Source organism: Taeniopygia guttata, chromosome 30 (genome assembly GCF_048771995.1).
Source record: "Taeniopygia guttata chromosome 30, bTaeGut7.mat, whole genome shotgun sequence".
Classification (NCBI taxonomy): domain Eukaryota; kingdom Metazoa; phylum Chordata; class Aves; order Passeriformes; family Estrildidae; genus Taeniopygia; species Taeniopygia guttata.
Window position 1 is genome coordinate 5,637,145 of NC_133055.1, and position 23,538 is coordinate 5,660,682.

Below are 23,538 nucleotides of genomic sequence, written 5' to 3' on the forward strand. Positions count from 1 at the left end.
GAGAGATAGTTAGCATGACAGCCATGCTCCTCAACTTTATCATCTTGGACAAGGACATGCTGATACTCAGCCCCATCACACTGGAGCTGGTTGAGGTGCTCCTGCCACTCCTTGACCATGTAAAGCTCACTGCCCCAGCCACGGCCACTGGCTGCTGCCCAGACAATTTGTGCCCTGTGGATTTGCAGGCCTGCACCAAGCTGAGCCTCGTGCAGCCAATGCTGAGGTCTCTTTTTCTTCCCTTCATACAGGACAATAGCCAAGTGCAGCCGCTCTCCATACTGCTCTTCTGAACATTGATGACTTTTCCTCAGGAAAAGGAAAATGAATCCCTGAAGACACACGTGCGCCAGAGCCTGCTGCCACTCTCCTTCCACTGCCATGATGAGAACCAGCGAGTGGCAGAGGTGAGGACTCGGCAGCTGCTGCTGTTCCCTGGCAGGGGCTGGGCTGCCTCCTGCCCTGGCACCTCGCAGGCTGCAGCCTCCTCCAGGCCCTGGCACAGGGACACAGGTCCTGCGCCCTGGGCTGTGGGGCCATCTCCGCGTCTCTGCTGCTCTCCAGGCTTCTCAGGAAACGCTGCTTTGTGCGGCCGAGCTCCTGAAGAGGAGGAATCTTGAAAAGCTGGTGAAGAACCAGGAGCTGTGGAAGTTCACCGAGTGCCTGGTAAGGAGGGCCGGGAAGCCACAGCCCCAGCCTGGAGAAGCCCCCTGAGCGCGGTGCTCGGTGTGCGGGCTGGCAGCTGTGCCCCTGCCCGCTGCTGCAGCCCGAGGCCGCGCGGGCTCTGCTCCAGGCTCCTGCGGCCCGAGCCGGGTGCCCATGGAGCCCCGGCCCGGCAGGGCTGTGGGGCCAACCCTTCCCTCCTGCCGCTCTCTGCAGCTGGCAGAGGACAGCAGCAGCGTGGCCGAGCACCTGCGCCGGGCCCTGCCCTACCTGCAGAGCCCACAGGAGCCCCTGCGAGAGGCGCCGTCAGGTTCATGGGTGAGCCACGAGCCGGGCCAGGAGGGCGTGTGGGCACAGGGCTGGCAGCGCCGCTGGCAGGGAGCTGTGCCGCTGGGCCTGACAGGCTCTGTGTTCCCAGGGACGGCCGGGAGGAGCTTGAGGGGACAGCAGGAAAAGCTCCAGCTGATCTGCAATGGTGAGACAGGGCAGCGGGCTGCTAGCGGGGGCTGCCGGGGCGAGCTGCAAGCCCTGCCCCAGCTGTGGAGAGCTCTGCTCTCCTAGGTAGAGCACACAGAGATTTCAGGGACACGTGGGGGATGCGTGGCCAGCAGCTTCGGGCTGATCCCCTTGGTCCCTGATCCCTCCCGGCCATGGCAAGAGCCGGCTGGGATGGCCCTGGCAGGGCGGGCTCCCCTCGGCTCCCCGCAGAGTCGGGATCTGACCGTGGCTCTGTTCCTCTCTCTTGCAGCCCTTGAATGCCTGACAGAGGATGTCAGTAGTGCCATGTCAGAGCTGCCACTTCAAACATTGCATGTCCTCCGGGCAATACAGAGTGGGCGATACTCCATCTTCCAGAAGGTGCAAGATCATACAGCCCTCTGTGATGTCACACTTTTATCTCTGTGATGTCACACTGACATCTCTGTGATGTCACACTGACATCTCTGTGACATCACACAACCTCCTCTGATGTCACAGACATCTCTGTGATGTCAAGAAGCTCTCTGTGATGTCATACTGACATCTCTGTGATGTCACACAAACTCCTATGATGTCACACTGAACCTGTGAGGTCACACAGCTTTTTGTGATGTCACACAGACATCTCTGTGATGTCACACAGCCCCTGTGATATCACACCGACATCTCTGTGATGTCACACTGTTATCTCTGTGATGTCACACAGCTCTCTGTGATGTCACACTGACATCTCTGTGATGTCACACAAACTCCTATGATGTCACACTGAACCTGTGAGGTCACACAGATTTTTGTGATGTCACAGAGCTCTCTGTGATGTCACACTTGCATCTCCGTGATGTCACACTTGCATCTCCGTGATGTCACACAGACATCTCTGTAATGTCACAATGACATCTCTGTGACATCACACAGCTCTCTGTGATGTCACACAGCCCCTGTGATGTCACACGGACATCTCTGTGATGTCACACAGCCCTCTGTGATGTCACACAGGACCTGTGATGTCACAGCTCCTGTGATGTCACACTGGTTCTGTGATGTCACACAGCCCCTGTGATGTCACACAGCTCTCTGTGATGTCTCACAGCCCCTGGTCTCTGACTGTGGTAGTTTATCTGTCTTCCAGCCCTTCAAGCCATGAGCGAAGATGACAGCCCATCCTCCACTAACCTGGAAATTCAGGTAGTTTTTGGACAAAGATGTGCAGAACTAAGGTCATCTGCTGGATTCAGAGAACCAGGCTCCCAAGCAGAGTACCAGGAGACAGTGAAGAGAGCACCAGGACTCAATGTCACTGGAGCTCCAGGCACACCTGATGCTGGCCACAGCTGTGCCTGCTGCAAGCTCCCATAGCTGCTGCCTTCCCCCTCCCTGTTGACAGCTCCTCCCTCCAGCCCTCAAACGCCGCCCATTCCCTTTTTTTGGCCCCCATCTCATCCCTTCCCTTTCCCTTCCCTTAATAAACAGTTTGGTTTCTCCCCCTTACCTGCATCTCTGTGGAGCTGAAGCGTCACAAATCCCGGGCCCTGGGACACACAGGCCCCTGCTGCTGTTCTCTTCCACGCCGTGTTCTGTGCACACACACACAGAACGAGGGCAGATCAGGCTGGAGAGGTGCCTGTGCTGAAGGTGCAGTTCCACAACCCTGTGGAGTTGCAGATCTTGCTGAGCAGCCTGGAGCCCCTGGAATTTGGAAGAGCCAAGCTGAGTATGCTCTGAAGGCAGCTGTGAGGGATTCCATGGCAAGCTTCCACGGAGGGCAAAGGAGCTTGGAATGCTGGAAGTTTTCAGGAATAGCTTCCTGAAAGCTCAGCAGTGCTCCATCCCTGCACAGGATCAGGGAGAGGGCAGAACCAGCGACCATCCAGGCTTAGCAGGGAGCTTTGGGTGTGCCTGAGGGCAAAGGAAGCAGCAGCACGGTGCCCGAGACTGGGACGCGCGACCCTGCCAGTGCCCGGAGCGCTGTCAGGCAGTGCCGGGATCCCGGCTGTTGTTCTGGTGCCCACAAGTGAGGAATGGCAGCCCCAGGCTCAGAGCCAGTCAGAAAGCCAAGCCAGTGAGAGCAGAGGGAGGGCACCCTTCCAGTCTCTCTTGGGCATGGCCACAAAACAGCCCCTGCTGCTTCTTCCTCCGCCTGTGTTTGGGCTGTGCTGGTGGCAGAGGCAGCCAGGCTGTGCTCTGCCTTCCAGAGCCTGTTGGGAGCGGGCATGAAAAGCGCTGTGTGCACAGTGGAGAGGCCTGGAAGGTGCTGGCAAGAGCGTCCTGTGGGAGCAGGGCTCTGGGCTCTGGCTGGGAACAGCCTGGTCTTGGTGCCGTGGGCGCAGGCAGGAGTTGAGGCAGGTGAAGAGGCACTGAGCAGCTTGTGTTTGTAGAGGGCCTGGGGCTGCACGTCTGAGCCTCCACCTGGAAAGGCACTTGGGGGAATAGGAGCTAGAGCTGGAGTGCCTGTCCTGAAAGGACATGAAGTCCTTCAGCTTTGCCAGCGTTTTCTAAGGGTGTGTTGGTGTTGAGCAGAAAAGCTGCACATTTGGGGAAATGCCTTTGGAGGACAGGGGCTTGCTTCTCAAGGAAAGTGCTTCCCAGGGAGCTCCCAGTGAGGCAGGTGCAAGTGTCCCCCTTTGGCTCTCTGTGCTCCTTTCAGTCCTTGAGGCCCGCTGCACTTGGCAGAGGGGCAGGGGAAGGGAGAAGGCTGTGAAGAGCAGGTTTGGCATCCACCTGGACCTGCAGGGACCAACCCAAGCACCTGCAGCAGCGTGTGTTACCCCCCCTTTGGACAGAGGGGTGAGCAGAACCATCTCTGTCCATCTGTGAGCCCCAAAGCTCTCTGTGGGAGCTGTGAATTAAAAGGCCTTTACACACTCACGTTTCACATCTTCCCTGTCTGCTGTGTTTCAACTCTTGGCTACATGCATTTGCCCTTGCTTGGTGGAAGCTGCTGTGGCCCAGGGCCAGCACAGAGCTGGGCTGGGTGGGCCAGGCAGTGTGGTGGAGGGTCTTGGCTGATCTTGGTGTGTGCCTGGCCTCAGCAAAGGCTTGGAAGGTTTGCCTCCCAAATGTCCTGCTCACTGGCTCTCCCTGTGCATCTTGGAGAGCACAAGGGAGGCATTTCTGGCAGCTGGGCATCAGCAGGCCTTAAAATGGGGGGGGGGGGGGGGTGTTGTGGAGCCAGCCCAGCTGAGATACCCTGAGAGGAGCCCAGTGCTCCTTGCTCCCCTCTGCTGACACCTGAGCATTTCTCTGGTTTCGGGATGACCCTGGCTGTGTGAGGGGTGCTATGTGGACACGACACAGGCAGTCCTGTCCTGCTGGGTCCCAGCAGCGCCTCACAACAGTTCTGCATCCACGTCAGGATGCTGGCCAAGAGAGGTCCTGGAAGCTGAGGCAGCAGATTTTAAGCTTGTGCAGCTGCCTACAGGTCAAGGCCAGTGGTGTTCCCTCAGGATATAGCAGTCCTGAGGGGTCTCCCTCATTCAAAGAAATTAGCAGACAAATGCACTGTCTACCAAAAGCTCTTTTATTGACCTGGCGGGAGGGCGGGGGTCTGCACCCCACTAAAATATTCCTCCACCAGGTATAAATTTCAGTGGGTTGATGCAGGAATTGTACCAAACATACCGTCCATCTTTACACTGCTGAGGTGATTCGGTAGGCAGGGGGTTGGAAATACATTGGCTCAGATTCCTATACTTGAAGCTGATGTCCAGGCGCTGGCCAGGAGCGGTCTCGATGCCCTAAAGCAGCACAAAGTCTTCCTCATGGCTTCCCTGCACAGGGCTGACTCCACACTTGCCCTTAGTTCTTCTGGTAGACTATGTCTAAAGCTTTGTGTCAAGTCACTCTCAGGTCAAGTTAGGCCTGCCAGGTTTTTCTTATGCTAACTGGTGCTGAGTTCCTATGTATGGCTGTGCTAATTACCTGTTTACTTTTGTGACTTGCTTGTGCTTACTTATGTCAAACAAAGGCTTTGTTTCATTGCCAAAGGTGCTTGAGGCCACCCCTCCTTGTGGCATCAGTTGCTTTCCTGTGGAATGTTCTACCTACCTCCCCAAGAGTAAAGAGGGAGCTGGAGAAAGAGCTTGCCAGGCTGCTCTCCAGCCTTTACCAGCACTCCTGGTTTAGTGGAGAAGTCTGAGCTGAGCCCAAAGGTGCAGATGGAACAGCCGTGCACAGGAAGGCTCGGTGGGAAGGATGATCCAGGATCCATAGGCCTGGCAGCCTGAGCTTGCTCCAGGGGAAGCCCTTGGAGCAGATCCTCCTGAGGCCATGCCACGGCACTGTGCAGGGAACCAGGGGGTCTGCTGGAGGGTGGGAAAGCTCTGCAGAGGGACGGGGACAGCCGGGGTTCCTGACAGGGTGCTGAGGGCTTCTGTGCAGGAGTTTGGGGGGAGTTGGTGTTAGTGGGGTGTTGGGGAAGGAGTTTTCTGGAAGGTGAGAGCTCTAGGCTGGAATTAGAGTCACTTTGAAGGCAGCATCTGTGCTTTGGCACAGCTTTGGTTACGCAGGGCAGAAAGAATATTTGTGACTTTTCCTTTTCATGGTCCTGATTCTCCTGCAGGGAAGAAGAGGGGAGAGCTGTACTTTACTGGACAATTAGATATCTGTAGCAGGGGGAGGATTAGCCCTTTTGCCATCTCCTCATTTGTTTGAGCTACTTTTGTACCACTGAGTGGACCTCCATTTCTTGAGAGCTTTTATTCCTTAAGAGACCTAGGATACTATCATCCCTTCATAGAAAACCATTTGCAAACCAAAGAATGGCCCTTGGTTTTGCCCTTTTTTTGTGTAGTGTTATGTTGTGTAAAGTGACCCTCAGTGGATGAGGTTAAGGCAAAGGAGTTGCTGCTTTGAGATGGGAAGCAAAATTCCAAATCTTCATCTCCTCAGGCCATCCCAATTAATTTGGTAAGTTTGCAATGTTTTGGAACTACTTGATTTGAGCAATGGGAAGTAAATCTTTCCTGAACTGAGGATTCTTACTTGCCAGATTCTTCTGTGCCTTTGCTGCTAAGGTGTTTTTGTGCTGAAGGCAATAACTTCAATGAGAAAATAATTTCAGCATGGAGTAAGAGCTTCTGACAGAGACCAAGTGTTGCCAGCAGTTGCTCCAGGTGTTCCTGCCAAGCAGGAGCACAGCCCCCAGTGCAGGTGGGTTTGGCTCCCTCTGGCACAGAAGCCCCCCAGGGGCACAGGTCTCTGGGGCAGGAGACGGGCACCAGCCCTGCCAGGGCTCGGGGGTCGCAGGTCTGCTTGGGCAGGGACTGTGCCTCACCTGCTGGTGTCAGCGCTCCCCGGGCCCCAGGGTCAGAGCAGCATTCCTGCCCTGGCCCACACGTTCCTGGTCTGTGTCACACCCGCGGGTTTAGGATGGCCACCATGTGGGACGTGTCCCGAGGAGGCCGTGCCAGCTTCTGTGCAGGGCCCCGTGCCCTTCCCAGCGCGGCTGCGTCGGCAGCCCTGGGGGCTCCTGCTGCCCTGAGCCCGCAGAGCAGGGCAGCGTTTGCTGATGGTCTGAGCCGTTCCTAAAGATCCTGTTGGGCTGTCTCAGACACTTGGGGTGAGGGACTCCTTTCAACCTGGGCCACTCTGGGGGGGCTGGGGGTGGCCCCAGGGCAGGTGGCAGAGTGTGCAAGGGCCCTTTGTGACACGGTGCAGCATGGTCACCGTGGAATGGAACGGGACAGGGTATCCAAGGGCCCTTTGTGACACGCTGCAGCATGGAACGCAGCCGAGTGTCCAAGGGCCCTTTGTGACACGTGGTGACACAGGAGCTGGTGGTGACAGGACCATGCCACAGTGCTCAGTGCATGCAACAAGGACAGGATGGGACAGAGCAGTGCTGTGAGGAGTCCTCGCACAGCGCACTCGTTCGTGTCTGACCCAGAGATTTCTGAGGCGTTACTCCTGCAGCTGACCTCAAGGCCAGACCACAGGACTTGCTGACCCGTGGCCTTCCCGAGGCTTCTCTTCTGCAGGTGCCCTCGAGGGCAGAGTGTGGGACTTGGTGCCCCGGAGGTTTCTCCCATCCCTGCTGCCGGTGCCCTCGAGGCCAGAGCACCATCCTTGACAGGAGTCTTCTGTCCTTGTGGCAGGAGCCCTCGAGACCAGAGCACAGGACTTGCTGTCCTGAGCCTTCCTGAGGCTTCTCTCTTGAAGGTGCCTTCCAGGCACGAAAGCAGAACTTGCTGACTCGGAGTTTTCTGAGGCATCTCTCCTGCAAGTAGCCACAAATCCAGCCACTGACATGGAGCAGAGAGCCCCAAGAGTGCCCAAGCTGGCCGGGGTGGAGGAAGAGGAAGAAGGCCCTGGAGCTGCCCCTGCACACGAGACTGTGACACGGCACCAGAGTGCGAGGCACAGCTCCGGGTGCTCCCCGTGAACCTCAGCTCTGGGACCACTGTCTGCCCCAAGCTTCAGGGGCTGCAGGGGGAGCCCGGCTGGGCTCTGCCCTGGGGCCATCCTGCAGGGACAGCTGCACACAGGGAGCATTCCCTGCCACAAAGAGCCAAGCCAGGGCTGCAGGGCAGCTGCTCCAGCCCCGACTGCACTGCTGAGTGCTGTGCTCTGGGGCTGGGGCTCCCCGCACAGGGGACTGCACTGGTGTGCCAGAGGAGACAGAGAAGCTGCAGCTTCAGCCTAACTGAGGTGGGTGCGTGGGCTGGGAAGAGTGGGGAGGCTCAAGGGGATTCACAGAGCTCATCCTGCTGCAAGGACGAGGAAAAGGGAGTGGGAACTCAGCAGTGAGGAGAGCTGGGGGCTGGAGAGCAGCTCTGAATGACACTAAAATCCCACCGGACCTCTGAGACATTGCTGCTCCTCAGCCAGTGACAGGATGAGTCCCTAAGCCTGGGGCTCGGCCTTCCTCGTGGTGAGGGGCACCAAGGAAGGCAACAATGTGATGGAGACTGGAATGGGCTGGGAACTCACTGGGGGAAAAGAGGGAGCAGTTGGGAAGTAAAAGGCAGGTGGGGGAGAGAACAGTTCAGAGAAGGGCTGAGCTACAGCTTGAGCAAGCTGCAAAACATCATTTGGGGTCATCCCAGATTGATTTCATTTCAGAAGTTATTGAACAAGTTTATTTTTTGGGGGGTGTCATGTTTTACCTTGGAGGTGTACACTCTCCAAACTTGAACTGTGTTGCTGAAATGCTCAAGCCAGTCTGTGCTGCAGGGCACCCCATTTCTCCTTTGGCTGATTGCGGCCCGGTGCTGAGCTCCAGCAGGGCCCTGGCAGAGCCCAGAGCAGCCTCAGCACCCGCAGAGCCCGGCTGCAAGGAGAGAAACCAGAAAGTGCCCATCAGCTGAAGGCTCCTGTCCCCTTGTCCCAGCTGCCCACAGAGCCCAGGCCATGCTGGCAGTGCCCAGAGCTGTGCCCAGAGCTGCCCATCACTGCAGCCTTTGGGAGCAGAGCAGGAGGGCAGGACATGTGCCCAGCCTGCACCCAGCCACGGCACCTCCAGCCCTCAGCAGCTGCCCAGAGCAGGACGCTCCTGTGCTCGCTGCCATCTCCCCAAAGCTCTGACCCCACCATCCCCAGCAGACAGGACCCACCTCACGCCATCCACCGCTGGGAGAAAACCTGTTCCCAAACGATGTCCTCAGCCTTCTCCAAGGGCACGGCCCATCCACGCCGCAGCTGCTCCCAAGCACGTCCTGATGCAGACTGGACCCCACCTGGAACGCTTCCTCTAGAAAAACAAACATCAAATTATTGAAAATAGATTACAGACAAAAAGCGGAAACAAGGAAAAAAGTAAAAAAAAAAAGTCACAGGTGAGGGAAGCCCAGGCTTTTCCCTTCCCCTGCACTGCCCCCATGGTGATCCCAAAGCAAACAAGGGCAGTGGAGCAGCCCAAGCCCTTCCCTGCCTGCAAAGCAAAGCAGCCCCTGCACAGGCTCTGCAGTCCCACCTCTGCTCCCACCATGGGGGTTTGTTTGTGTCGGGCTGGCTGCCCCAGCCCAGCCCCACCCAGGGCACGGTGGGTGCTGGGGGCTGTTGGCAGGGCCAGGAGCCCACTCCCATTTCGTACCCACCCCAGCCCATGCCCCCAGCCCTGCCAAAAGCAGCCTGGCAGCCGACTGAAGGATCAGCTGCATCCGCCCCAGCAAAGGGGGAACCTTTGGTTCCCAGCCAGGCTGTGCAATGCCCAAATCTGGGAGCATCCCCTGCGTGTGGACCCATCTGCAAATTCGCTGTGCAGCCTGGCTTTGGAGAAGGTGCCAGAATCAAAGGCCATCATCTTCAGCCTGCCAGAGACCAGGTGGAGCAAGAGGTTCTCATCCTTGATGTTGCCCTCGCTGTCCCCAGCAGCAGCAGCCTCACCTGGTACAGCTTCTCCAGGGGCTCCTTCTCCTTCCCTGGGGCCAGACCAGGCTGTCAGGGTTCTGCCCAGGGCCCCAGCCATCCATGAACCATGGCAAGGAAAACCAGGGGGGATGGTGGCCACCAGTGCTTGCCACACCAGGTCTCCAGCTCAGCTCCAGCCCAAGAGCTGCGTGTTCCCTTCTGCTGAGCCCTGCTCAGAGCTACAGGCAGGACAAAACCTGTCTGGCTGGCTTTGCCACTTATTGCCAAGAGATGTGTGGAGCTGTTACCTGCCAGGCCCCTGGATCCAACTGTGCACGTGGATCTCTCCCATCTTCTAGGGCAGAGGAACACCCTGCACCCAAGGATCACGGAAAAGCTCTTCTAAGGATGGCCTGTCCAAGGGCTGCATGGACAAACACCTCTTAATGACATCCTGGCACTGTGGGGAGAGAAACCAGCAATCACCAGTCAGTTGGAGAAGTTGCCTCCCTGTTCCCATGCCCAGGCCATGCTGGGTGTGCCCAGAGCTGGGCCTAAACTTCCCCATGGATCCTCTGTTTGGAAGAGAGCAGGAGAGCAGGACATGTGCCACCTCCTCAGCAGCTGCCAGAGCGGGATGCTCTCGAGCTGCTGCTGTCTCCCATCTCTGGTATTCCCCCGTGGCCAGAGATGAGGATCCACTTTGAGAGAGCCGTTGTGGGAACAAGATCCGCCCCCAGATGATCTGCTGGCCCCTCCTGAACGGGTGCTTCCCCATGACCAGGTGGTGCAGCAGGCGGCCCAGGGACCAGATCATCGCTGCCTCGCCGTGGTAGCGTTGGTGGGCGATCCACTCTGGTGGGCTGTAGGACAGGGTTCCTGTGGAACACAGACAGAGCTCATCAGGGGGATGCTGCTGCTCCCAGAGCCTGGCCCCAGCACCCCTGGGCATGTGGGGGCTGCCCCAGTGGTACACGGGGTGATCACTGCCCTCTCGCCAGCACCTGGGACTTGTGTACAGACTCGGGGCTGGAACAGAAGCCACTGGTGCTGGAAGAGGGCAGCAGAAACCCTGGGAAGGCCCAAGCATGACATACAAAAGAAAAACTCACCCAGTGGTGGAGAAAACCCCCTCTTCTCCCTGCCTGTATGGCCCCACAAAATGTTAACAAGCCAAGGCAAACAAGGGGAGCAGAGCAGTCCAAGCCCTTCCTCACCTGCACACCAAACTGTCTGGGGCACAGGGTCAGACCCCCCTCTCTGCTACCCCCATGGGGGTTTTTGTCGGGCTGGCTGCCCCAGCTCCAGCCCCAGCCCAGGGTACAGTGGGTGCTGAAGGCTGTCAGCAGGGCTGGGAGCTGGACCCCCTCACACCCCCACCCAAATCAACCTGGCTCCAGCATTAATCCCATCCCGGCTGCAATAGGGGAAGCCCCGGTGCTGCACCTCGGCTGGGCCATGAGATGCCCAGGAGCATCCCCTGGCAGGGCTCACCTGCAAACTGGGTGTAGGCTGTGTCTCGGAGGAAGGCGCCACAGCCAAAGCCGATCAATTTCAGCTGCCCGGTGGCCAGGTCGAGCAGGATGTTCCCTGGTTTGATGTCCCTGCGCAGGACCCCGCAGCTGGTGCAGCGCCGCACGGCCTCCAGCACCTGCGGAGCAGCCCCCGCGCCTCCTCCTCGGACAGGAGCCCCGAGCGCCCCCCGAGCGCCCCGGGCCGGCCATCCCCAGGCGTTCTCTCCCGGCCCCGGGACAGCGGCGGCTCGGGGCCGGCGGCTGCGCTGCCGAGCGGCGGAGCTCGGGCCGGGGCAGCCGCAGCGGAGGCGGCAGCGGCCGCGCCGCTGTGTCCTCCGCGGGGCCCGGGAGGAGCCGGGGCCGGGCCGGGACCGGAGCCCATGCCGGGGCCGGGGCCGGGCTCGGGCCAGGCGGAGCCAAAGGGCGGCGATGCTGCCCCAGCCCCAGGCACTGATGCCCGCCCGGCAGCGCCACCGCCAGCACGCCCAGAGCCGGGCGGAGGCGAGACCGCGGCGGGGCGGGCGGGGCGGGGACGGGGCAGCCCCGCCCGGGGCCGGGGGCGGGCCGGGGACATGGCCCGGCCCGGCATGGGGGAGAAGGAGGCAGGGAGAGGAGGGGACAGCGGGAGATAGAGTCGCTTCTTTCACTGCCGCTGCTGCCGCTGCAGCTGAAGCTCCGTGTCCGTGTGTCCCCGTGTCCGTGTGTCCCCGTGTCCGTGTCCCCGTGTCCGTGTGTCCCCGTGTCCGTGTGTCCCCGTGTCCGTGTCCCCGTGTCCGTGTCCCCGTGTCTGTGTGTCCCCGTGTCCGTGTGTCCCTGTGTCCGTGTGTCCCCGTGTCCGTATGTCCGCTGCCCGCTCGCCCCCGCGCCCAGCCCCGCGCTCCCCGGGGCAGCCCCTGAGCCTGTCCCAACACGGGAACTTTGCCGTGTTCAGCCCAGATCCAGAGTCTGGACTCCTGCCCAGGGACACAGGAATCCCCTCGGTCACTGCTGTGCATTTTCCCTGCTGAGGGTCAAACGCTATCGGAGCGCATTCCCTGAATGCTGAATTTGTACCTGACCCAAGCACTGCACTTAGTCTCCAGCATTGATTTTAAAAAAAAAAAAAAAAAAAAAAATCACAGGGTAATGCAAACTGTGTGTAGCTCATGGTATTTTAGAGTGTCTAAAACTTGCCAAGTCGTGGATCTTAGAAGTGAGATCCATTTGGATTAATGGGATGGGGAAGTAGTGCAAGATGGAAAAGGGGAGCATAAAAGGAAACAGAAAAACATCTTAGATTGTTTTGTTCCATTTTAATTTCATTTCTTAAAAGCTGTTTCAGTTTTCCCAGAATCTTCTCCACAGTCCTGTTTGCTCTTTCCAAGAACCTTTGCTGGAGAACGAGGAAGCTTTGAGCAGCTTCTGCCACAAGATGTGCCACCAGCTGTGGCTTCTCTTGGCTTTCCACACCGTGTGTGCTGCTCGACTCTTGCAGCACAGCAGGACAAATAGTTGAAGAACTTTACAAGTTGTTCTTTCTTTTCCTTGTGGGCTGGGCAGTTGTGCCATTGGTGAGGTTTTCATTGTTATTGTTCTACCCTAAGAAACCATGACAGGCTGCCAGGAATTGTCAGGGAATGCAGAGAAAGAATCTCCAGGGCCTGCAGCCAGAAATGGAAAGCTGTGTGATAATCATTCCAACATCCCCATGGACATCTTGAAAGTGAGGTAGAACATGAACATGGGCTGACAGAGGGAGTTTGTTTCTGTGTTCAGTTCAGAAAGCTTCCACATCTCATGCAATGATATAAATCAAGAGTTCAATCAGTTCATGGAAAGCAGCAGAACAAGCTGGACCTCTCAGTGGATGGCTGAAAGAATCTGAAAAGGAGAAATGCAGGGAATGACTTGGTGGAGTTTGTCTGGAAGAAGAGTCACTTTTTCATAATAATTTCTGTTAGAAATGGGAAGCTTGACTCAGCCAATATATCAAGCATTAATTCAATTATTTATTATTATTTAGTAATTATTATTTTAATGTATGAGCAAAGACAGCACTGGGCACAGTGGTGGGGGTTTTCCCCTCCAGCTGCACACCGATTGTTGGGCTTGCTGGTATTTATTGATCAGATTCATGCATAGTCATAAGCTTTTCCCAGTAGTTTCTATTTTCCATTTTTATGCAAGCTTTCGGCAGTTTCTATTTCTACCTTTGAACGTCACAATTCTATACTTTTGAAGTGATATGTGGAATAAATAAATAGACTCCGCAACTTGGGGTAGTGGGTTTGTATTGCCAGTGCCCAGCACAAGTGAGATAGCTCTCCAAAAACTTGTGCCCCGATCCTTACTCTGACCCACACTTTTCTTCACAAAGGTGTTCCATATGCAATACATTACACAACCTTCCCATGCATATTCAACCCCTGGCCCCCCCTGTCCTCACCTCTCATGCTAAATAGGTCTAGGCCCTTCTGGGCATGCGTGGTTTGCCATGGTGGTCTTGCGGGGGTCTCTGGTGGTCTCTTGAGGCTGAAGATCGTGGTCTTCTTCATGATTGAACTTTTGAATTCTCTCTGCACATGCGCTTTCGGTCCTTCGGTGCTTATCTGTGTACATCTGTCAGTCTTGATAGGCCTGGAGACAGGGAAGCTTCTTTATCTGGATTCTTTGCATCCTTAGGCATTGTTCTTTGTGTAATAAGCTTCAGAAATTTGCATTTTCTTATGCCCTTTGAACTATGGAAGAGATTTCTTAAGTAAAAGGCTGAAATTCAACACATAACTGTACAAGCTAAAATATAAATGCTTAATTCATTTTGTTAACTTAAGTGAACTGCAAAAATCTGTTTCAGAGGAACTTCACGATTGCAGATTTTTCCAGGCAGCTGTTATACGTGGAATGAAAAGCCATGAGATAACAGTTCTCTTGTGGAGAAGTCTCCATAACATTAACAAGAGTAACTTCTCTCCCTAAGTGAACTGAACAAAGACTATTCTAGAGGTGGAAAACTGACAGAAAAATTTAGGTTTTGTCTCTTTATATTGACAGGTTATAAGGAGAGAGGAAGTGGTCTCAATGTTTTACTCTGATTCTTATTACTCTTTCTTTTACTTACTGTTAATAAACTTTCCTCTACACCCTTTTACAGTTTTGATCCCACTTTGCCTTTCTCCTAATCCTGTCTCACAGAGGGAAATGAGTAAGTATATTCTAGTGAGTGCACTGGTAATTAGCCAACACTGAACCCACCACGCTAATTGATGCATTGGCCAAGAAATCACAAAATGATGAACCAAAACTGCTACAGAAACTTCCTGAAGAACTGCCCCAGACCAGAGGGAAATCAAAGCAGAGCAATGGTTTGTCAGAACTTGCTTGATCCTAATGAGCCCCGTGGTGCATTTGGAACTGAGCCCTGGAACCTCAGGGCCTGAGAGGAGATTGCACAAAACTTTCCAGGAGTCAGAGACAGAGGAAAAACCCAAAGTGTCTCAAAGCATTTATGGGACCCACTGAGGTCCATCCCCAACACAGGCTCCTCATGGACTCCTTGAAGGAGAGAATTGGAGGCCAGGATGGCACAAAAACCTCTCAGAGACTCAAAATGGCACAAAAACCTCTCAGTGTGGAAAGGAAAATCCAAAGTACCTGAAAAAAGTTTAGTATCTCAGAGTATTAATGAGCCCCAGTGAGTGTCAGTACAAAGCTCTCAAGGGACTCGTTAAAGCAGATAATTGGGGCCATGATTGCACAAACCTCTCACAGAGTCTGTATCAAAAGGGAAACACCAGCTACCTTAAAAAAAATGAAGTTCTGGGAGCATGAAGGAGCCCCCAGGGCCATTCCTGACCAAGGCTCCCCAGGGACTCCTTCCAGCAGATCCTTGAGGCCACTGGGATGTGGGCTGGGGGGGGATGCTGAGGGCAGGACCAGGGGGTGACAGTGCCCAGCCTGGCTGGGGCTGTGCCAGGAGGCCCCAGGGCCTCAGGACAAGGTGTCTCCTCACAGCCCTTGGTGGCACAGACCCTGCTGTGCCCCAGGGCACCAAGACTTGGCTTCTCTTTGTCCCCACCTGTCATCAGTGCCTCCAGTTCTCTGCTCTGCCTGGGGCCTGGGGACACTTTCTCAGTCGTGTCCCTCAGTGGGACCCATTAAAAGTCCAAGAAACTTTGGAGTTGGAGTCTGACTTGGAGTTCTGGAGAGGTTTCTGCAGCTCCCTCTCAGGGCCTGATGTTCAGGGCCTGAGCACAAAGCCCCAGAGGGTCATTAAAGTCCTTGTGCTGTGTCTGTGCTGCTGAGCTGGGCCAGGCTCCTGGCACAGAGGGTGATCCTGGTAACCAAGCAGAGCATCAAAAGCACATTTCTCTTGCTGAGCAGCTCTTCTCCCAGCCCAGCAGGGCTGGGGCACTGCCTGCAGCCAGCCCGGGCACAGCACAGAGGCACAGAGAGCTTCAATCAGTCAGGGCTGGGAAGGGGCTGAGAAGTGCCTGGGGCAGAATCACTGCCAGCCCTTGGCACAGGAACCTCTGGCTGCAGGACAATGCAGCTGCAGCTCCTGGAGAGATCTCCTGCAGCTGGAACATCCCAATGCCCACAGACCCTGTGAGTGCATTCTCTGCTCATCTCCTGTGCAGAGCAGCCAGGGGTGCCCAGGGCTGTCCTGCAGAGCAGGGTCCTGCAGCCCAGGGCGCTGTGCTGGGCCAGGACTCTGCTGCCTGCCAGGGACAGCTCTCAGCCGGCCCTGGAGCTGCTCCCAGCGCTGGCCAGGAGCTGTGGGGGGAAGGAGCCACCCTGAGCAGGGCAGGTGCTGCTGCTGAGAGGGGCTGGGTGGGGCAGGGCTGCTCCCAGCTCCAGACCAGCCTGGGCACAGCTCCGGAGGGCACTTCCCAAAGAAGGTAAGCCTGGGATTGCTGTAAAGGTCAGGAGCTTTCCTGAGATTGTTTTCAATTTCCTGCTTGGAGCAGGGTGGAAATGTTGGGGTGATGACCAAATGATTTTTGCTTTTCATATATTTGTCATATATTCACAGTTCTGTAAATTACTATGATATAGTTATAAAACTATAATCCTTACCTAACTCTACTAAACTTTTAATTAAGTATTTTAAACTATCATTATATAGTTAACATAATTATAATCCTTAATTAACTCTAGTACATTTCCTTACCTTTCTCTTAGATTTTAGAACAATAAGCAACTGTCTAAATACATTCCTGAAATTCTGTATAGTCTTATTATCAGGAAGAGGACCTACAAGAACAACATTTTGGTTTTTGAATGTGAGCAGTGATAAGAAAAAGCTGGGCAAAGAAATCCTTGGACCTACTCCAATGGGTTGAGCCAGAGGTGTGTAACTGGAGCAACTGAATGTCCTATAGGACGTTCCTGTTAAATATCCTAATTAATCAACCTTAATGAATTGCTGAAATCAGGGTTTGATTGTTCCTCATCCCCACTGGGACACCTGGAAGCTTCAAATAAAGGTCTGTTTTTTCCTTTATTGTTTTAACACTGTCGCAAGGTGGGTTTTTTTCTTTTTTGATTTCAAAGAACAGGGGGATGAGAGAAGCAGAACAGGAATTGTAATCCCAGAATCACAAAACATTCTGAGTTGAAAGGGACACACAGGATGATCAAAGGAATGTTTGAACATTTACAGAGACTCCAGAACTGTGACTTTGGGTGGTCAGTGTCTCTGCTGGGAGCCTCCCAAAGGGCCTTCAGCCCCTCCTCAGCCCGGACAGCAGCAGCATCACCTCTGCAGGGCCCAGCAGGGCTCTCCTGAGCTGCCCTTGCCCAGCTGCACACAGAGCCTGCCCCAGCCAGGGCCCTGCACACAGGCAGGTTTCTGTAGGGCCGGGCCGAGGGCACACAGGGTGGGATGGGCTCTGTGAGCGCTGGCAGGGACAAGGCACCTCTCAGGAGGGAATGTCCAGGCCCAGGGAGATGCTCAGGGAAGCAGAGGGGGCTGAACAGAGCAGTGCTGGGGGAACAAGCCCATCCAGCCCCTCACCTGCCCTCAGCCACAGGGAATCCTTTGCCTCTCACATCTCTCAGTGGCAAATTCTGAGTGCAGCAGGAATGCTGGGGATTTCTGACCTCAGAGAGCCAGGAATGGTGTGTGGGTAGGAAAACAATTCCTAAAATCATCTCCTGCCATCTGTTTGCCTTAGAAGTGTGAGTGGAGATTATATCAAGTGAAGTACTGCACTTTTCTGCATTAGGAGTGATTCCTGTGACAAATCCTGAATATCCAGCCTGGTCCCTCTGCCACAGGGCCACAAACCCAGGGCAGCAGGGCAGGGATGGCTCCTCGAGAGCCCCCACGCACAGGCCTGGCTGCTCCTGGCACACTCAGCCAGCACAGCTGGAGTTCAGGCAGGGACCTGGGTGAAGGTTTTCCCAGAGCAGGAACATTGGTGGGTGAGTCCCAACGAGACAGGCTGCAGGGAATGGCCCAGATTTGGCTCCAAGCAGCCTCTCCTGACTTGTCCCTGTCCTTTCTCCATTAACAGATGCCCACGTGCAGCCACAGCAAATGTCCAACAGCAGCTCCATCAGCCACTTCCTCCTGCTGGCACTGGCAGACACGCGGCAGCTGCAGCTCCTGCACTTCTGCCTCTTCCTGGGCATCTCCCTGGCTGCCCTCCTGGGCAACGGCCTCATCATCAGCGCCGTAGCCTGCGGCCACCACCTGCACACGCCCATGTTCTTCTTCCTGCTCAACCTGGCCCTCAGCGACCTGGGCTCCATCTGCACCACTGTCCCCAAAGCCATGCACAATTCCCTCTGGGACACCAGGAACATCTCCTACACAGGATGTGCTGCACAGCTCTTTTTCTTTATGTTCTTCATGTCAGCAGAGCTTTCCATCCTGACCATCATGTGCTACGACCGCTACGTGTCCATCTGCAAACCCCTGCACTACGGGACCCTCCTGGGCAGCAGAGCTTGTGCCCACATGGCAGCAGCTGCCTGGGCCAGTGCCTTTCTCAATGCTCTGATGCACACAGCCAATACATTTTCCCTGCCCCTGTGCCATGGCAATGTCCTGGGTCAGTTCTTCTGTGAAATCCCCCAGATCCTCAAGCTCTCCTGCTCCAAATCCCACCTCAAGGAACAATGGTTTCTTGCTGTTAGTGTCTGTTTGGCATTTGGTTGTTTTGTGTTTATTGTTTTCTCCTATGTGCAGATCTTCAGGGCTGTGCTGAGGATCCCCTCTGAGCAGGGACGGCTCAAAGCCTTTTCCACCTGCTTCCCTCACCTGGCTGTGGTCTCTCTGTTTATCAGCACTGGTGTATTTACCTACCTAAAGCCCCCCTCGATGTCCTCCCCATCCCTGGATCTGGCCCTGTTAGTTCTGTACTCGGTGGTGTCTCCAGCCCTGAACCCCCTCATCTACAGCCTGAGGAACCAGGAGCTCAAGGCTGCAGTGTGGACACTGATGACTGGATGCTTTCAGGAACATTAAACTGCTGGCCAATTTCTGCAAATCACTTGTAATAAAAGTCATCTTTGATACTTATTGTTGGTTTAATTTTGGAGGTTCTTTTTCTTTCTTTTACATTTTAATGTTTTCCACATTAGAAAGAAATGTCATTGTGCCATTTATCCTTTTGTTTCTCTTCACCTTCCCTGTGCCCACAGACTGTGTCAATGAGGGGCTGCATTCTCGGTGGCTTTAAAGGAACTAAAGGATCTCCCAACAGAGTTTTCTGCAGAGATGCCCTTTTGTTGCCTTCTCTGGAGCTGCAGCAGCAATGTCTGTGTGCAGAGCTGGGGGCAGATCAGGGCTGGCACAGAAGCCCTGGTCCTGCTGGCCACACCATTCCTGATCCAGGCCAGGAGCCATTGGCCTTCTTGGCCACCTGGGCACACGGCTGGCTCATGTCCAGCCTGCTGTCCATCAGTCCCTGCAGGTCCCTTTCTGCCTGGCTGCTGTCCAGCCCCTCTGTCCCCAGCCTGGAGCGCTGCAGGGGTTGTTGTGGCCAAAGTGCAGGACCCGGCACTTGGACTTGTTAAACCTCACCTTGTTGGATTTGGGCCCTGTATCCAGCCTGTCCAGGTCCCTGTGCAGAGCCCTCCCACCCTCCAGCAGATCAACACCCACATCCAGCTTGGTGTCATCTCCAAAGATGTCCTTGGTTCCATGTGTCCCTTCAGTGTCACAATGTCCCTTTGGTTGCACCAGGCCCTGCACTGTCACACTGGTCTCCTTGGTTCCATGGGGCCCCAAAATGCGACAATGGACTCCTTGGTTCCATGGGGCTTCACAGTGTCACAATGTTCTCGTTGGTGCCGCAGTTTCACAGAGGCCTCTCGGTTCCATGGGGCCCCAGGGTGTCACAAAGGCCCCATGGTCACATGAGGTCCCACACTGTCACAATGCTCTCTGTGGTTCTACAAGTCCCCTCAGTGTCACAATGGATTCCTTGTTTCCATGAGGCCACACAGTGTCACAACGGCCTTCCAGATTCCTGGAGGCCCCAGAGTGTCACAGTGGCCCCTTGGTTACACAAGGTCCCACAGTGTCACAATGTCCCCTTGGTTCCATGAGGCCCCGCAGTGTCAGAACGGCCCCTTGGTTCCCCTGGGCCCTGGACTCTCCCAGTGCTCTCTTTGGTTTTGCAGTGTCACAATGGTGAAACCCCTCGGTCACACGAGGCCCCGCAGTGTCACAATGGCCTCTGTGGCTCCACCAGGACCCAGTGTCACGGGGACTCCCTGGTTCCATTGGGCCCCAGAGCACCACAATGGAGCTCTGGTTCTATGGGGCTGCACAGTGTCACCATGGTCCTCTTAGTTCCACCAGGCCCTGCAGGGTCACAATGGCCCCAGAGTGTCCCAATCATCACAGAATGACAGAATCAAATAGGCTGGAAAAGACCTTTGGGATCATCAGGTCCAACCAATGCCCTAATACCGCCTTGTCACCCAGACATGCCACTGAGTGCCACTGGAGAGGGACAGAGACTCTGCCACCTCCCCCCTGGCCTGCCCCTTCCAATGCCCACTCAGCCTTTCTGTGAAGAACTTCTTCCTCTTGTCCAGCCTAAACCTCCCCTGGTGCAGCTGAAGGCTGTGTCTTCTTGTCCTGCCCTCCAGCAGATCCACACTCACACCCAGCTTGGTGTCACCTGCAAATTTGGGGATGGTGGGCTCGATCCCCTCACCCAGATCATCGGTGAAGATGTTAAACAGGGCTGGGCCCAACACAGATCCCTGGGGACAGCACCAGGGACTGGACACCAGCTGGGTGCAGCACCATCCCCACCCCTCTCTGGGCCCAGCCTCCAGCCAGCTCTTCCATCTCCCAGCCAGGAGGGAACCTGCCCAAGCCGTGGGCTGCAGCTTTTCCAGGGAATGCTGTCAGAGACAGCGTCCAAGGCTTTGCTGAAGTCCAGATGGACACATCCACAGCCTTTCCCACATCCACAGGTGGGTCACCTGGTTCTAAAAGCAGATCAGGGTGCTCAGGCAGGACCTGCCCCTCTTAAATCCACGCTGGCTGGCTCTGACCCCTCGGCCATCCTGTGGGTGCCCTGTGGTGGCACTCAAGGTGATCTGTTCCATAACCTTGCCGGGCACCGAGGTCAGGCTGACAGGCCTGGAGTTCCCCAGCTCCTCCTTCCAGCCCTTCTTGGGGATGGGCTCACACTGGCACCTCCAGTGCTCTGGGACCTCCCTGGTGAGCCAGGACTGATGGTAAATGGTGGGGAGCAGCTTGGGGAGCTCATCCACCAGCTCCTTCATGCCCCTAGGATGGATCCCATCTCATCCCATACACCTGTGAGCATCTGAGTGGCTCAGCAGGTCACCAGCTGCTTCCTCCTGGATTACAGGGGCCTGTTCTACTCCCTGAGCCCATCTGGCAGCTCAGGAGAAAACTTGTCCTGAGGATAACCTGTCCTAATATTGAAAATTTATACAAACAAGGTGTTAAGTAGTTTGGGCTTTTCCTTATGTTTAGTTCCTATATTTCTCCAGTGCCTCCAATAAAGAGTAGAGGTTCTCCTTATCCTATGTTTTGCTACAAATATTTCATAGAAACATTTTTTATTATTTTTCACAGAAGTGGCTAGGTTAAGCTCTAATTGAGTTTTCACCTCTTTTCTTTTTATTTCTGCATGACCTAACAACATCCTTAAAGAATTCCTAAGTTGCCTGAAATTCTGTCCAAAGTTGATGCACCCTCTTCCTTCCCTTGAGTTCCCACAAAAGCTCCATGGGCAGCCAGGACAGTCATTTTCCTCCAGCTCATCTTTTGCCACACTGGGACAGGCTGCTACTTCCCCCTTAAGATTATTTTCTTGAAATGTGTCCATCCCTCCTGCACCCCTTTGTTTTTAAGGGTTGCTTCCCATTAAAAAAAATCAGTACATGATTTCGTACTCCCCAATCAGCATCCTAAATAGGCCAAAGTCTGCCCTTCCCAATTCCAGTGTGGAAGTTTTGTTGCTGCCCCTCCTTCTTTCACAGATCATTGAAAACTTGATTATTTCATGGTCCCTGTGCCCCAGGCAGCCTCCAACCCCCACATCTGCCACCAGCCCTTCTCTGTTTGTGAACAGCACGAGACAGAGCTTTCCTTGGGAGTGGAGTGTTACCAAAAATTCAGAAAAACAGAAAACTCCTTAACACCAGTGCAGCATTAAGAAGCAGCATTCTTTATTCAGCTGGATGCACAGGGGATAGCTCCTCCCAAAGCCAAGCATGCTGAGTGCAGGAAAGTTTCTGTTCATATTCTGTATTTTGCACATGTAGTCATTGATTGCCCTGGACTGAACATACATCTGATAATCATTTCCCCAAAATCATTAACACATTTCCCCTCCCCTTTACCCATGTGTTCTTCTGTCCTGAGGGTCTCTCTGGTGGTCCCTGGTGGTCGTGGACCCCAATGTTCCCGTGGGCCTGGCTGAGCTGGCAGGACACTGAGGCTGGTGAACTTCCAGTTCCCCTTCTCCCACAATGGGCACTGTGTGGTTTCCATGGGCCTGGGGTTTTGGAGAACAAGCTCCAGGCGTCAGCTCACCTGGTGTAGGCAATTTATCACCTGGTGACATAAGGTCACAGAGTGATCCATGACATTACATGAGTAATCAATGGCAGAATGGTCCATGACACCATAGAGTGGTTTATGTGAGGTCATCAAGGAGTTATGACATCATAGGTCACCTATGTGACATCACAGATCAAGCTTTGACATCACAGGATGGGAATCTGAAATCACAGAGCAGACTGTGACATCACAGAGTTAGCTGTGACATCAGAGACTAGCTGTGTGACATTCCAGATTGGGCTGTGACATCACAGAGGGGCTGTGTGACATCCCAGGGGGGCTCTGTGAGGTCACTGGGTTGGTCACTCTGCCCCAGCTCCCCCTCACTGTTTCTCCCAACAAGTCCAATGCTGTTCATGCCCAGCAGGGTCCCTGTCCCCCAATATCCCCCCGGTCCCCCTGGAGCCACAGCCTCCACCAAAGGATGTTCCACAGGATCCACCGCAGAGCCTGACACGGGCACAAGGGACCAGGGCTGTGTGACCAGGACATCAAGGACGTGGATTATCCAGGTCCCTTTGGCCTGGGTTGGGTTCCCCAGGACAGGAAAGATGTCTGGCAGCTGGAGCAGGGTTAGGGAAGGGCCTCCAAGGTTGGGCTGGAGCCCTTGGGCTGTGAGCAGAGGCTGAGGGAGCTGGGCTTGTCCAGCCTGGAGCAGGGAAGGCTGAGGGGCTCCTCATGCCAGCCTGGCAGTGCCAGCGAGGAGGGGATGGAGAACACAGAGCCAGGCTCTTCACCAGGGGCCTGGTGGGAGACAAAAGCCAATGGGAGGAAGGGGAAAGAAGGGAGATCAGCCAGGCAAGAAGGAGATGAAATGCATCAGGCTGGTTTCAGCATTTCCTCAACACCAAAAGGAGCCTGACCTCCCTTCTCCATCCACCACTGACAGCTTTGCAAATCGAGAATTGTTTGATCTGTTTTTTCCCCACTCCAGGACGAGCATCCTGATACAAAAACTTAATCGTATTTATACCTATCACAGAACCACATTTGTCTAAAAATCAATTTTAGCATGGAAATCACTTGGGGATGGTGGACTCATTAGACACTGCTAGGATGTTGCACATAGCTCAAGGATGAGTGCGATTGTTATTAAATTGTGTCCTGTTCAATTATGGTCTGTTGGCCATGAAGAGAAACTTTCTGTGCGTCTGAGTCTCACCAGTTCCTGACCCCCAAAGGACACAAACCTGATGAGTTGTGGTTCCCACTCCAGTGGTGGCACTGGGACCTCCCTCCATCCCCAGAGCAGAGCTCCCTTGTCCCAGAAAGTCCCTGGCAATGCAGGGATGAAGGAAACAGGACAGGCTGTGGGGATCAGGGCAGGGCACAGCCAGGGATTTGGGGTGGCTGTTAGCCCAGGGCAGGACCCAGCCCTTGCCCTTGGTGAACCTCATCCCATTGTCCTGGGCCCATGGCTCCAGCCTGTCCAGATCCCTCTGCAGAGCTTCCTGCCCTCCAGCACAGCCACACTCCCACCCAGCCTGGGCTCACCTGGAACTGCCTGAGGGTGCCCTCGATGGCCTCGTCCAGATCAGCAATAAAGAGATT

General features: G+C 55.0%; 3 protein-coding genes and 1 pseudogene across 3 annotated transcripts in view; 2 read left to right on the plus strand and 2 right to left on the minus strand.

Moving 5' to 3' along the window:
* Positions 1–23,538, minus strand: part of LOC100226816 (uncharacterized) — a 1,189,242-nt gene that overhangs the window by 651,452 nt on the left and 514,252 nt on the right. The window lies entirely within an intron of this gene.
* LOC121469068 (uncharacterized) overlaps positions 1–23,538 on the plus strand; it is a 662,903-nt gene that overhangs the window by 191,880 nt on the left and 447,485 nt on the right. The window lies entirely within an intron of this gene.
* LOC140680962 (serine/threonine-protein kinase pim-1-like) lies at positions 9,734–13,477 on the minus strand (annotated as a pseudogene).
* LOC140680963 (olfactory receptor 14I1-like) lies at positions 17,464–18,396 on the plus strand. Its single transcript, XM_072919851.1, has one exon. It carries the CDS (start codon positions 17,464–17,466, stop codon positions 18,394–18,396), a length of 933 nt encoding a protein of 310 aa, XP_072775952.1.